Source organism: Notothenia coriiceps, unplaced genomic scaffold (assembly GCF_000735185.1).
Source record: "Notothenia coriiceps isolate Sejong01 unplaced genomic scaffold, NC01 NC01_scaffold00013906, whole genome shotgun sequence".
Classification (NCBI taxonomy): Eukaryota; Metazoa; Chordata; class Actinopteri; order Perciformes; family Nototheniidae; genus Notothenia; species Notothenia coriiceps.
The window spans coordinates 135,137-149,624 of NW_011346607.1; the positions used below are offsets into that span (position 1 = coordinate 135,137).

Genomic DNA, 14,488 nt, shown 5'->3' on the forward strand with positions numbered 1-14,488 from the left:
TGTCTGTCTGTCTGTCTGTCTGTCTGTCTGTCTGTCTGTCTGTGTGTGTTCAGGTCAGTCTTCCCCATCCACCCCTCCTTCAGGGTGCTGGCGCTGGCAGAGCCCCCTGTTCTGGGCTCCTCCAGCAGCCGAGGTCAGCAGTGGCTCGGCCCCGAGCTGCTCACCATGTTCCTCTATCACACCGTGACCCCCCTGTCCAGAGAGGAGGAGATGCACCTCATCCAGGGCCTGGTGAGACACACACACACACACACACACACACACACACACACACACACACACAGCTCTTTTAGTCCTTCACTAGGATATTGTGTTGCAATTTTGTTCCCTTTTTGTGGAAGAAATGGTCATTTTTTGTAAACTCTGAAATGTTCCGTTCCCTTAATCCACATCATTTCTTATCCATCTTTTCTCCTCCTCTTCATCACCGCCTCTCTTCTTTTATCTCACTGTTCAGACTCTTAATGTTCCAAAGGAAGCAGCAGAGCAGCTCCTGCACCTCACACACAGCCTCCGCCAGATGAACGACCCTACAGTAAGTATATATATGTTTGTGTGTGTGTGTGTGTGTGTGTGTGCACTTACAGGTGTGTGTGTGTGTGTGTGTGTGTGTGTGTGTGTGTGTGTGTGTGTGTGTGCTACTGCGCTAATTGTACCTGTTATAACTCTTGCCAACCTCATTGCTCAGCTGTCCCAGTCATTACTGCAGTGACAGTGAAGGTCTACTCACATTGATTTTCATTTTACAGCCTTTGTGTGTGTGCATGTTAGGAAGATATAAACTGTGCGTGTGAGTATTGTGGGGACATAAATCTGTTTTTATAAAGTCACATTGGGGACTTTCTTTTGTGGACAAAATGCAAGTCCCAATGACGTTATCACAACATTTAAGGGTTAAACATGTTAGGTTAAATGAAGGTTATGGTTGGGAACAGGCAAATAGCCTTTCCGAAAAAGGCTTTTACTCCTCTTCTTTTTATAATATTTCAAATGTCAATATGTTTTATGTCATGAATACTTTCACACAGAACATGAATGTAACACGGCAATGTCAGTTTTTCTGGGAACGAGTAAAAGCTTTCGCACCGGAAATAATGGCAACAACCAAGAATGCTATATACTATATTCAATATGTTTACAATATAAATAAAGTAAAGATAGAATAAAAATAAGCTATGACATTTCTAGCATGCCGTGGCTTGCTAGCACGTTAGCAACAAGTTACATTACGCAAGCCCCAAATGTATTTAATTCAAGTGTTACTAGACCTAAACACAGTGGCAAACTCTTTTTTTTCATAATAAAAGCTCTATGTTCACAGTAGAGTTTTAACATTTCCCCCCTTTTTTTTTTGGCAAGCCTCAGGTTTGTAATGGCCTTTAATGTCAGGGTAATTCTCCAGGAAAAGTCTGTGTTATGTCCTCTAAAGTGATGGAAACATGACTGTGTGTGTGTGTGTGTGTGTGTGTGTGTGTGTGTGTGTGTGTGTGTGTGTGTGTGTGTGTGTGTGTGTGTGTGTGTGTGTGTGTGTGTGTGTGTGTGTGTGTGTGTGTGTGTGTGTGTGTGTGTGTGTGTGTGTGTAACAGCCTTAGCCAACTCGCGGTTATTCGTCCTGGCAGGAGCACAGACTATTCTCTCCCTCATTATGGCAGGAAAGGTGCATTCCAACTTCTTCACACTGTACAACCAGTGTAATTGTCTATGCAACCATACACAAATGTGAGCCCCCTCTCCTCTGATTGTGATTTCCCACAGTTCATATGCTCTCCCACTCACACACCCACTCACACTCTCACACACAGGAACAGAGCCACCCTCCCACTCACAATTACAGCTTGGACGCATTCACTGTTTTTATTAGCAGGTCCGGGCAGATTGCGAGCACAGATGCATCTCTTGGATCTTGGTAACTGGGAGATTTTCTACGAAAGATGGTGACAACAAATCATTTTCAACAGATTTCCTGATACATGCTTTTTCAGGAACTAGATCTTAACACCACAACTCAAATTTTAATTGGTCAAATTGACCTTTTAATACCAAAAAAGATCCCCACACATGTTTATTTTCTCTATACATCAGGAAATGTTAACATGTCTGCTGCAGCTTGTTATTGTAATCTCCACTTAACAGTTTAATTTATGAGAAAACCCTCTATCTAATTGATTTAGTTAATGAGTAATCCCTGTGAATAAACTGCCACCTTTGCTGTGGTTTCTACCATCTGACTGACACACACGCACAGCATCACCCACTCGTTTCATACTCAAAATGATAATACAATTCTCATCACATTAATGCCACAGAACAGGGCTTCTTCCCTCTCTGCTCTCCTCTCTCAATCTGTTCTCCTCTTCTGTTCAATCTTATCTTCTTTTATTTAACAATAACACTGTGTGACGAGTTTTCTCCTTTTACACTCAATATTAGCACTGTCCGACTGTTTAGCATCAGTGCAAACATATTGTACATGGTATCACACTGCAGCTGGAAGTGCACGTGTGTCACAAACCTATCGATTACTAGAAAAGCTGCTGATTAATTTCCTTTCATTTAATAAATTTTTTACTTGTTTTGTCTCTTTTTTAGTGATAACAACTCTTATAGGGCTCTGTGGAACTTCACCGGAAATTATTTTCGGCAAATTTGCATTTTCTGTTGTCTGTTTGCATCATTTTCTGATTCACATTTGGAATACTTTATTGTCCATTAGATCTGAATGAAATGTAAATGTCCTTGGCTCTAGCATTTTTGGTGTTTTTATTAGTCATGTCGTGTTACTTGAAGTCAATATGAGTGTGTCAGTGGCCCTTTTGCATCTCTTTGTGTTGGTTTTGTGTCTTTTTCTGTGACATTGCGCCTGCTGCCTGTTCACAAATCCATCCATATGTCACAAAGAGTGAAAGAGAAAGAGAAGAAAATAGAAACAGTCCATATATAGAAACTGACAGCATGAGAGTGTGGAAAATGGCTGACTTAGAGGACATGATTGTTCCTGTGTTGTTACCACGGTGACTAATTGGATACTAAACTTATTACAGTATAGCATGAAGAGTGTGGGCGACTCTAGAAGAGTGTGAAAATGTAAAGACAAGAGTGTGTTCAAAGGACTTGTATTGAAGTGACAGGTATACTGTGCGAGTGCTTACTCCACCAGTCAGGGATACAAGAGAGAGATCAGGAGGGATTAATGTAGCTTCCAATTATAGTGCGTGTGTTTGTATTCTCTCCCTCTTTCCTCTCTTTTTCTCCCTCCATTCTCCCCCTCCCATATAAGAGCAAATGGCCTCTGTCCCTTTCTCTTTCCTCTAAGATCTCAGTGACAGGGGGATTTTCGTAACCTCTTTATTAAGATTGCTGTTATTTGTCACTCTTGAGACAGCGCAGGAGAGAGGGATGGATGGATGGATGGAGGGAGGGAGACAGGATTGGATAAAACAGGCAGAAAAACAAGGGAGCGAGTGAGAACAAAAGAGGTTTGATAGGGCATAATGTGCAGAGTGATTTGAGTTAGAGGATAATTTAAAATAAGGGAACATGTGGAAATAGGAGAGGGAGAGGGGAGAGGTGAGAGCGAACACACATCGGGAGAGATTGTTCAAGGAAGAGAAATTGACATCATCCATCTAAAACAAGGAGGAATTAAATAACATCCACACACACACACACACACACACACACACACACACACACACACACACACACACACACACACACACACACACACACATACACACACACTCACAGCCACACACAGCCACAACACACAGCCAGCGTCATAATATCATGCATCGTCTTCTCTTGTGTTAATGTCACAGCCCATTAAAACCCTTTTGACCCCGTTTGGCTGATGTCCTCGCCCACACACACTCTCACATGTTCGTGCTGCACGTCGCTGACGGAGGGACAGAAAGAAGGGAAAGTGAGGAGTTTGGCTGCGGGTTTATTCGACAAAAGAGCACATTTCAGCACTTAAAAGGAGAGATTCCCTCAGATAAAACACATTAAAACACAGACACAATTAAGGGAACGTTTTATTGCTTCAGGCAGGATCATATTAACCTACATTGACTCGATACCCTGTGGTGACATTTATACGAAATTGAAGGAGCCAGACTCCTCTGGGGCCAGAGAACAGCAAGACTACTTTACTCTGAACTTCACTTCACCTTCTGTTCCCTAAATTATTCTGAGGCAGATGAATTGTCTTCCACATGACAGAAACAGGAAGAGTTCTCAAATTAAGAGGAGGTGTTTGAGGATGGAAAATAAAGAAAGAGAAGGAATAAGATTTTGATTAAAGCTCTGGGATTATACATTATACTCGCTCTCAGTCTTAACCTTTGTGACCTTGAGAGTCTTGATCTGACTTACTTACTCTGCACACTTTATGCTTTGTCAGAAATGACAAACACACACACACACACACAAACACACACACACACACACACACACACACACACACACACACACACACACACACACACACACACACACACACACACGTTGTTAGAGTGTTTTATCAGCACTTTCATGCTGATGAAGCCACCATTCGATTTGATTCCTGCACTGTTCAGTGTGATCCAAGTTTCCTGTCAGCTGCTGACGGACGGTGTGTGTCTTCACTCTGTGTTTGGCAGGATGTTATCTTTGACTTTTGCAAGAGAGGACCAAGTCTAACTAAAGAATGCAATTCCTGAAGAAATTGCTAGTGGGAATGCTTTATGCTGAAAATATGACGCTAAACTGCTATGCTGAAATGTAATGTGTAAGAAGAAAGTGAATAATTTAGATTGAAATGATACATGAACACTGGGGGCTTGAATGTGTGATGAGAGAAGAAAAGAAAGTAAAAAGGCTTGGAAAAGCAGCAGAATATCTGAACTGCAAACTTCTGAACTAACTTGATGGCGAATGATCTGTCTCCATGGCAACGGCATTTGATGACACCCCATAATACGCTTAGATGCGTTGATGGCTGCATCGTTACCAAACCTGTGAAGTTCTGGGCTGTTTGGAGTATTTTCACTGAAGTTAAGAGAAAACCGTGTTTCAAGGCGAGCAATGTGTTGCCATGGCAACGGCATTTGAAGAAATCTCAAAACTGTCCCGGAGATGTCTTCACGGCTGGACTGTTTGCACACTGCTCTCTGAAGTCTGCTGCTCTGAGCATGTCAGCTGGAGCGATGACATCATCGTGTTCCATTTACACAGGTGTTTNGTCAGCTATGTTCTCTTCTAAATGTGTAAGATTCAGGATCATACAGTTCAAAATTCTCAATAGAGCTTACATCACCCCTGTTACAAAATCCAAGATGGACAATAAACACAGAGACTTATGCTGGCATGAATGTGGCAAGCGAGGTACATTGTTGCATCTACTCTGAGAATGCCCAGCGGTAAAAAAACTTTGGTCAGAAGTAATATCCTTATTGTCTGAATCTTTAAAAGTTAGTTTCCCTACATGTCCCATTGCATGTCTACTGGGTCTCAAGCCAGATGGCAATCTTGCAAGGACTACCGATCGGCTCTGGACATTGGGCTGTTTAGCCACAAAAAGACTCATCCTATTAAACTGGAAGGAACGCAAACCAGCCTGCTTTACTAGGGACTCATGGCTGAGGGAGTATCTGGACCTACTGAACATGGAGCGTGCAGCTTCTCTGCTGGGGGATTTTGAGGGGAGACAGGAGGATTGTGGTTCACTGTCCGCAGCTCTCCTATCTAACCCTGTCAATATGGCATCTCCTGTGTAATGTATAATGTATTGTGTCTGTAATGTCCTGTGTATGTCATAATCAGCTGTCTTAGGAAGTCATCCTTGCATCCACCCTCCCCCCCCTCCCCCGTTACGTTTTGTTTAGTTGTTTGTTGATACATGTTTTGATGTACGGTTTGCTATCTGGAGCAATGTCTGTTTTATAACTGAAAAAAATATATATATAAAAAAATAAATAATAATAATATATCAATATTGACATTACATGTGTATTATAAGGCTGTGATTAATGTTAGATTCAATTGCACAACAACCCTTGGTAAGATTGCAATGTCTTGGGGGGATTTCTAAAGATTACAAATGGAGAAATGTGTGTACTGTTTGCTCTGTGGTTTTCTATTGACCGTTCCACAGTCCAGATTAAAAACAAGAGGTGATTGATTTTTTTCATCTCCAGAGGAGCCCAGGCTGGCTTCTTCTACTTCAGCTTTATAGACTTTTTATTTAGTTTAAACTTTATTACAGAGGCTGACTACAAGTGTATCATCACATTTTCAGCCTTGCTCAGCTCTTATGTAGTTACCATTATTGCTTTTGTTGCTTCTTCATTTTATCTGTTTATAATCCACAATAAACAACCTTCTATTGAGTTCTGGTAAGATAAAGAATGTTGTTGCCTGTGCTTTTAACTTGAAGTCTTACCTCTTTCTGCACGCCTTAAATAGAGGCACTTGAGTTGATTTGAAGCAGAAGAAGGTGTTTAGAGAGTTAAGTGGGGTATTTAAAAGTGAAATAACGTCTCTCCTTCTGTCTCTTTGTACCTAAAGGATTCACGAATCTCTGCGCCAACCCAGTAGAAGTCAGTAGAGTCCAGTGAAGGACCGACTGCATCGATAGAAATGGCTTCAACAGCCATATCTCCATCCTCTCTCACCTCCCGCCTCTCCTCACCCCTCCTCCTCTTCTTACTCTCTGCCTTCCTCTTCCTGTCCTGTCCCGGATCAGTGGACGCGGCTGATGCAAACTGCTCAGCTGCTGGAGACCAGTGTCAGGAAGGTGAGGAAACGGCATCGTATCATACAGTCCCTCCACAGCTTAATAGAGTGTATATTTCTCTTGTGGTACCAGTATATTCATCTAATGACTCCTTTATTTCTAAAATAGCCTATAAATACCCTCCTGGCATTAATTGCCGTACATTTTGCCAGCTCATTCTGTGCAAGCTGTCCAGAGGCTAACAGGAAAGAGATTTATTTGAGGGTTGCTAATGCACACTGAAAGGCCAACTACGATCTTTTTCATCCTGGAAAAAACGCTAATTTCTTTGTAATGTCACTGCCATTGAGCCCTTTTCGTAGCAGCAGTGTTGAATATTGGAGCAGTTAGAAATAAAAACATGGGAAAATAGGATCCAGGTTAAAAAACAACCATTAAAGTTGAAAAATATGAGCAGAATATTCAAAGTTCACACAAATCAGGATGCCATACCACACAATGGGGACAGTGTTTCATGGTCTCCTGAGTTCAATGTACCACTGGTGACTTACCAGCTGATTGTGCCGGCTTACTGCCTTTAAACTGAAGCACATTGATCGATTTTAATATGTTTTATCAAGACAAATGATACATCTTCCACTTATTACATTCCTTAATCAGGTTATACTGCCACTGAGCTTTTTACAAGATGCCCACAGTGGCAGACTGTACAAGATTAAAGAGGGAAAGGGATGCAACCTAATATATGTGATCCTTTCCTGCATAACCTATTCTGATATCTTCCTTTTTGTGATGTTTCAGGAGTGGTGCTGCCCGTGTGGAACCCTCAGAACCCCTCTGTGGGCGACAAAGTGGCGCGGGCCATTGTTTACTTCGTGGCTCTCATCTATATGTTCCTGGGCATGAGCATTATAGCGGACCGGTTCATGTCTTCTATAGAGGTAGGCAAGAGATAAAAGAGCACACATTGGTTTAATTTTTCTCCTGATAGTATTACATCTCTTCATTGTAGTAATTAGTATGTATGTGAGTTATCAACAGCTATGGGAAATTCAATGGATCTAACCTCACTCACAAACTGTCCATCGCTATGACAATTTCTCTATCTGTGTGACCTTGACTACTGTAGCTTTTAAAAACCCAAACTCAAGCTTTTTGTATGAGTTACCCTTAATATAATAAGTTTCATGGCTCATTTTACTCTAACATATATATATATTTTCTTTCCCTATTACTTCCTCTTATTTTCATTTAGTGGATCCCTCGCTCTTCTTTCATTTCCTTGATTTTCGTTCCTTTACTTCATCATTCTCCTGTCTTTTTCATTTGGTGCAACCTATTATTTTCTTACCTTCTCATTCCTCTCCTCTCCTCTTCTCCGCAGGTCATAACCTCCCAGGAGAAAGAAATCACTATAAAGAGGCCGAATGGTGAGACCACCACCGCCACGGTCAGGATCTGGAATGAGACCGTTTCTAATCTCACTTTAATGGCCTTGGGTTCCAGCGCCCCTGAGATACTGCTGTCAGTTATTGAGGTGAGCACATTATGAGCCTGCTGGTTACGCATTAGATTACCTGATGCACAGAACGTACTGGGAACACAGTAATCTGATTTTCACCCCGTCTATAGGTGTGTGGTCACGATTTTGAGGCCGGCTCTCTGGGTCCCAGCACCATCGTGGGCAGCGCTGCCTTCAACATGTTCGTCATCATCGCCCTGTGTGTGTATGTGGTACCCGATGGAGAGACGCGTAAAATCAAACACCTTCGGGTGTTTTTCGTCACGGCAGCCTGGAGTATCTTCGCCTACATATGGCTCTACCTGATTCTGAGTGTCTTTTCCCCGGGAGAGGTGGAGGTGAGAATATACAGAAGGCTACATAAGAGCAAAGTTTGGGAAGAAGAAGGTGTTAACTGTGTCTCCTCTCCTCTAGGTTTGGGAGGCAGTGCTCACCTTCCTCTTCTTCCCGCTCTGTGTGGGCCAGGCCTGGGTGGCAGACCGTCGCCTCCTCTTCTACAAGTACGTCCGCAAGCGTTACCGCGCCGACAAACACCACGGCATCATCATCGAGACCGAGGGAGGGCCGGATGGAGCCATGGGTATGTCCGGAGGAGGTGCCCTGGGGCCGGGGGGTTTCACCAAGATGGACATGCTGGAGCTGGACGGACAGATGGCGCTGAATTCTCACAGTGGGATGGACGGAGGGATGATGGAAGACGGAGCGAAGGACGGACAAGACGAGGCCAGGAGGGACATGGCGAAGACGCTGAAGGATCTGAAGCAGAGGCACCCGGATAAAGACATGGAGCAACTGATCGAGATGGCTAATTATCAGGTTAGAGGAGTGTGCTAATATTATAATTTATTCATATTATATATAATATATTTATAAGAAAAGGTTTGGGGAATATAACACTGGGAGGCCATTAGCTTAGCTTAGCATAACGACTGGAAACAAGGGGAAACAGGTAGCCTGGCTGTGTCCAAAGTTCAAAGAGACATTGTAGTCATTTTGAAAAGTGTATGTGAAGTTATGGTTTTATAGAAAGTTACATTTTTTATCTTTTATTAGCAAACAGCAGCCAGGCACAGCGACTTCATGGATAGCTTTTTGGACACAAAAAACCCCTCAAAATTGCCGGCAATATTACATTTGAAACATCTATTTCAATTTCATTAATCTGTAATCTAAACTGCGAATATGGCCCTTAATAATCCCTTACCATGTTAGTTTATATAAAGAACCTAACACCCCGGGAACATAAGCTTATCTTCTTCTTCATGCTAAGCTAATGGCTTCCTGGCTCTATCTCCCCTGCCCAAACACGAAAGTGGTATCAATTCCTATTTAAATCCCAGCAAGTAAAAGCATATTCACCATAATATCAAGCCTCTCTAAGACATACATATTTGATTTTAGTCCACAATTGAATATATTTGGATATTGCTGCTCATAATGGAGGCTCTGCATTTATCCTAAATGAGACATTACATCATGTCACACATTTCATATGCGACCCCTCTAGGGGTGACTGTGTTAGAGTTGACGCTTTGACACATTCAGTTGTTAACAAGGTGTTTTAAGTGATAGCAGGGATACAGAGAACATTTCAAAATGTTACAGAGCAACTTAAAAGGTGTTAAATAAATTAAACAACTGCCTACATGCACATGAAAGAAAATCAAAACCCAACTTTGCATACACACCAAATAAAAAGAACATAATATGGAGGCTATTAGAGTGTTGTCTAGATAAGTACACATATAAAGATACCAATACAGTTTTTCAGCCCCTCATGTAATGTCATGTGCTGATAAAACCACTAGTCTGCAGAGAGCATGTTGGCGGTTGGCTTGATTGACAGCCCTATAACAGACGACCCCTCTGACATCCAGGTGTTTTTTTTCGGGGTAAGTTGTATTAACATCAAATAAGTGAGCATGTAAGTTCCTCCATAGCTTGACAAAAAATTGTAACCCAAGGTCCACTTGTTACCTTTATTTGAGCTTACAGCTGAGTTCATATAAGACTTGGTCATGTTATTAACATTTCAAAAAGAGACAGCAAGTGGACCTTGTGTTAAGATTTTTTTTGGGGGATTTAGATATACCATGTCTTAAAATATATTGATAAGCCATGAAAACGTAGTGCTTTGTCCTACTTTTTACCTATGGTTTAATTTGGCATTAGTTTGGTTTAGATAGTCAATGTGGTTTTTTCGCATCCCTGGTAAAATAGAAAGCAGTCACTAATAAATGGTTTTCACACACTCATATCTTTTTGAATATTTGCACTCGCTAAAAACTATTTTTATAATCAAACTGGCACATTAAGGACTTGTCTGGTTTTGCACCCTTTGATGATGAACTGTGGAAGCTATCCAAGTCTCTGCTGCTCCCTCTTTCTCTACTTTCCTCTCTTCCTTCCCTTGCCTTTCCTCCACCATTTGTTGCTCCTGGTCTTTGTTTTTTTGGCAATGAAGGAGGAGAGGAAAGCACCCCAAGGTGCACTGGGAAATTGCCAGATGTTTGTTTGAATTCAAGCCTCCCTCCCTGCAGCTCCTCGCTCAGCATTTTTTCTGTAAATAAAAATAGCAGCTGGCCTGAAGAGTAAACTCAAGTGGACAAAATAAGTTCAGTGTGGTCTTAACGAATCTTTACATTGAACAGTAGTTCCCCATGGTGGAATTGGACTTTCATTCAATTAGACCAGCTAAACCTGATAACGTTTTTAACTAAACTTACAATTGCAGCTTACATCCCTCCACAGTGATGCAGATTTTATGAGAATTCTGAAGGGATATTGCCGGCTCTCTTCCCTTCAATTTCAAAAACTCAGTGTTCCTTTGAGGCCACATTTAAGCCAATGATTTCCACATCTAAAGTTAAATGTTCTATTTAGTTAGTAGTAAATCGCTAGAACGTGAAATTCCTATTCAGCCAGACACTTTTATTGAAATGTGTGCTTAGAGATTGATGAAGCCCATTCGATAAAATGTTTGCAGCGGAACAGTCTTGTGCATTGTTAACAGGGAAGTAAGGAAGCAATGTCACATTGTTCAAGCAAATGTAATCAAGGAAATATTTTTGGTTGGATGCCTGAAACATAGAATTGAGGCTTTTCATTATTTTAAAGGCCTTTAACTCTTTACTTCTGGCCATTTATATGTACAAAATCATAGAGGTGGTGTTCATCTGTAAACGTAATTGGTTGAACAAAACATGTAAGAACAATAACATGTTGTTGTCCTCAGTTTGCTTTTTGCAATAATCCAAAATCCAATGGAAAATCCCATCAAAGTAACCAGAGCTAACTTCTGGGTTGGCCCAAAATCCCTGCAAAGCAAAACAGTTATAAATATGAAGCTCCAACATCAATACGCGCAGGATCTAGGTCCAAACTTCAAGCACCCATTTTTTAAAAACGTCCTTCAGTAACTCTCTAATCCCTTGACTACTAATTTCCCTGAGGAGAAAAATTCCCAAAAGAGATTCACTGCTTAATCTTGAAATTGCAGCTTCCAATTCAAATGTGGAAGCTTTTATAGAAGGACATTTTCTTTGGAGGTGAAACAAAACATGATCAATACAATAGATTTGTTATTAATTGATTGGTTTTGTTGATCAGGTCCTGATGCAGCAGCAGAAGAGCAGAGCGTTCTATCGTATCCAGGCAACCAGGATGATGATTGGAGCTGGAAACATCCTGAAGAAGCACGCTGCCGACCAGGCCCGCAAGGTGGGATGCACATCATCTCCCCTCAGCACCACTATTTACAGATAAAGAACTCACATCTTAATTTGCTCCTGTCTCTTTTATTTCCAGGTGGTGAGCAGCAATGAGACGCAGGCGCAGGAGGACGACCCTCACACCATCACGATGGACTTTGAACCCGCTCTGTACCAGTGCTTCGAAAACTGTGGCTCCTTAAAACTGACTGTGGGCAGACACGGAGGAGACCCTGGAGTTACTGTCAAGGTGTGTGTGGTGTTCATGCAAGACTGAGGAGTTCAAAAAAATGACAAAAGACAGAGAAAAAATAAACCACAGAAATCTGCTCTGACCTGACCTCACTTGTTCTCATCTCTAAAAAAATTCAGACTGCTGGTAAATAACATAAATGGTTGATAAAGAAGAGCGGGGACACACATTACTAAACACCTTATTCTCCAGATCTGTTCAGGCTGTAAGAAAAAATACAAAACATCCATTAGGGAAGGCACATTGATCTTAACACTGGCCTCATACTCTGAATAACAGATGTTCTTTTAAGTCAGAGACAGAAATCTGTATCAGTGAAATGATCTGCATGTTAATACAGCAGGGGGCTTGCATGGCTGTGTCTCCTCTATTATTCTCCCATATACAAATAAAACTTCCTCGGAATAGATCATGCCCTATTAGGCAATGTTAATGGAATTGAAAGAATAATATGTGTATCCTCAGCATGATTCAGATCCAAAATGTAATGGGTTATCCCTTGGACCATGATACAATATCACGGCTGTTTTCTTTTACCGTAGTCCTCCTGAAAAAAGACACATCAAACCAATTCCTAACTTCCTTTTCAAAGGAGACTATGATGTAGCATCAGAGCTATCTTTAGAGGTCGGTTCATGGCATGGCTTCAGTCTGCCGTCCACTGAAACTGATTTTATAAAGTGAAGTGGCCTTTTAAGCCCACACAGGCTCTTCAGACAGCGTGTCAGAGCAGTGCAGACGCAGAAATTATTATTGTTACGTAAATGCTTTCACAATGTGATTACATGTACTTGATGCCGCACTTGAATCAGTCAAAAGCTGGACAAATCTATTAACATTCCCAGCCTTTTCATTATACAAGAAAAGTTCAAAGAAATATACTCATAAAAAGCATAGCACTTTTAGCACGAGGCAGCCATTCTAAAACAGCTACTTAGACATATCTTTAAAAACATTATATTTAAAGCTAACTGCTCATTTGAAGCTGCATTAAGAGACTTTGTGTGCCGCTTGTGCCGCAGCAGGAACAAGCTATAACATTTAAAAGACCTTTGAAGCCAAAATAGCTAATATGATGTAAAAAAGTGGGCTTTTTTGATATACAGCAGGTACGAAGAATCATTAGCTTTCATTCGTATCCACCTGATGGATTAAGTCCAATATTCAACTTCTTTAAGCACTGTTTTAAACTCCAAATATTCCCGCGAAAGATATGCATCTCTTAATCTGCTAAATGTCAGCGAGTACTTACTTTTGTTTTGCCATTTAGTTCCAAGCAGGCATTTACAGCTTCTTTGTATAGCTTTTTAGTTGAAAACAGCTGAATGTTGCATATTTACAACACAGATACAGTGGGGCAAAAAAGCATTTAGTCAGCCACCAATTGTGCAAGTTCTCCCACTTAAAAAGATGAGAGAGGCCTGTAATTTTCATCCTAGGTATAACTCAACTATGAGAGACACAATGAGAAAAAAAAAATCCAGAAAATCAAATTGTCTGATTTTTAAAGAATTTATTTGCAAATTATGGTGGAAAATAAGTATTTGGTCAATAACAAAAGATCATCTCAATACTTTGTTATACCCTTTGTTGGCAATGACAGAGGTCAAACGTTTTCTGTAAGTCTTCAAAAGGTTTTCACACACTGTTGCTGGTATTTTGGCCCATTCCTCCATGCAGATCTCCTGGCGGTCACCCGATGTTTAGGCGACGTCACGGTCTGCACAAGGGGAGCACGAATTTCGTCATGTACAGTCCGGGGCAGGACTTCAAACGATCTCTCGTAAATCTACTAAGGTCTTCGCCTAACCCCTCTTACAGGTATACCAGTCTACTTGGTTTTATCCTTTGAAAAACCATTTTTGAATTGATCTGCACAACCCCCTCCTCTTTCTTAGACGACTCAACGTAGGTTTCTTGTGGTATGGATCACGACTCTGTACCCCCACCTTTGTAGTCCGAAACCCGCAAAAAAGGACGTTTCCCTGGTCCTGCTGACTAGGACACACATTTCCTTTACATACTTACCCGGTACATAACACTCTAAAACTCACTGTTGGGGAGAGGTAGTCGTTCCCGTCAACTCTACCTTTGGCACCGACCCGAAAAGTCGTACTGTTACTTAGGTTTGTGTGGCTCGGGCCGCGTTGCTTCCTCACCGAAGCATTTCTTCGCTAAAGTTCCAGGACCTCACGGATCGGTCATTAGGTCTTAGAAGTTGGGGTATCTTTTAGACACCTCCCTCAACTTTCAGGCATCAACGCGGTCGCGCTGTCCGGGTTTTGTAG

At 41.5% G+C, this 14,488-nt stretch overlaps 1 protein-coding gene across 4 annotated transcripts in view; it reads left to right on the forward strand.

The window, feature by feature from the left end:
* slc8a4b (solute carrier family 8 member 4b) overlaps positions 1-14,488 on the forward strand; it is a 93,317-nt gene that overhangs the window by 28,971 nt on the left and 49,858 nt on the right. For all 4 annotated transcript variants that reach the window (XM_010774368.1, XM_010774369.1, XM_010774371.1 and 1 more), the window contains exons 3-9: positions 6,547-6,775; positions 7,517-7,656; positions 8,100-8,252; positions 8,348-8,575; positions 8,652-9,053; positions 11,847-11,957; positions 12,045-12,197. In XM_010774368.1, the coding sequence (XP_010772670.1) occupies positions 6,619-6,775; positions 7,517-7,656; positions 8,100-8,252; positions 8,348-8,575; positions 8,652-9,053; positions 11,847-11,957; positions 12,045-12,197 (1,344 nt within the window). In that variant the 5' untranslated portion in view covers positions 6,547-6,618. The remainder of the gene's footprint in view (positions 1-6,546; positions 6,776-7,516; positions 7,657-8,099; positions 8,253-8,347; positions 8,576-8,651; positions 9,054-11,846; positions 11,958-12,044; positions 12,198-14,488) is intronic.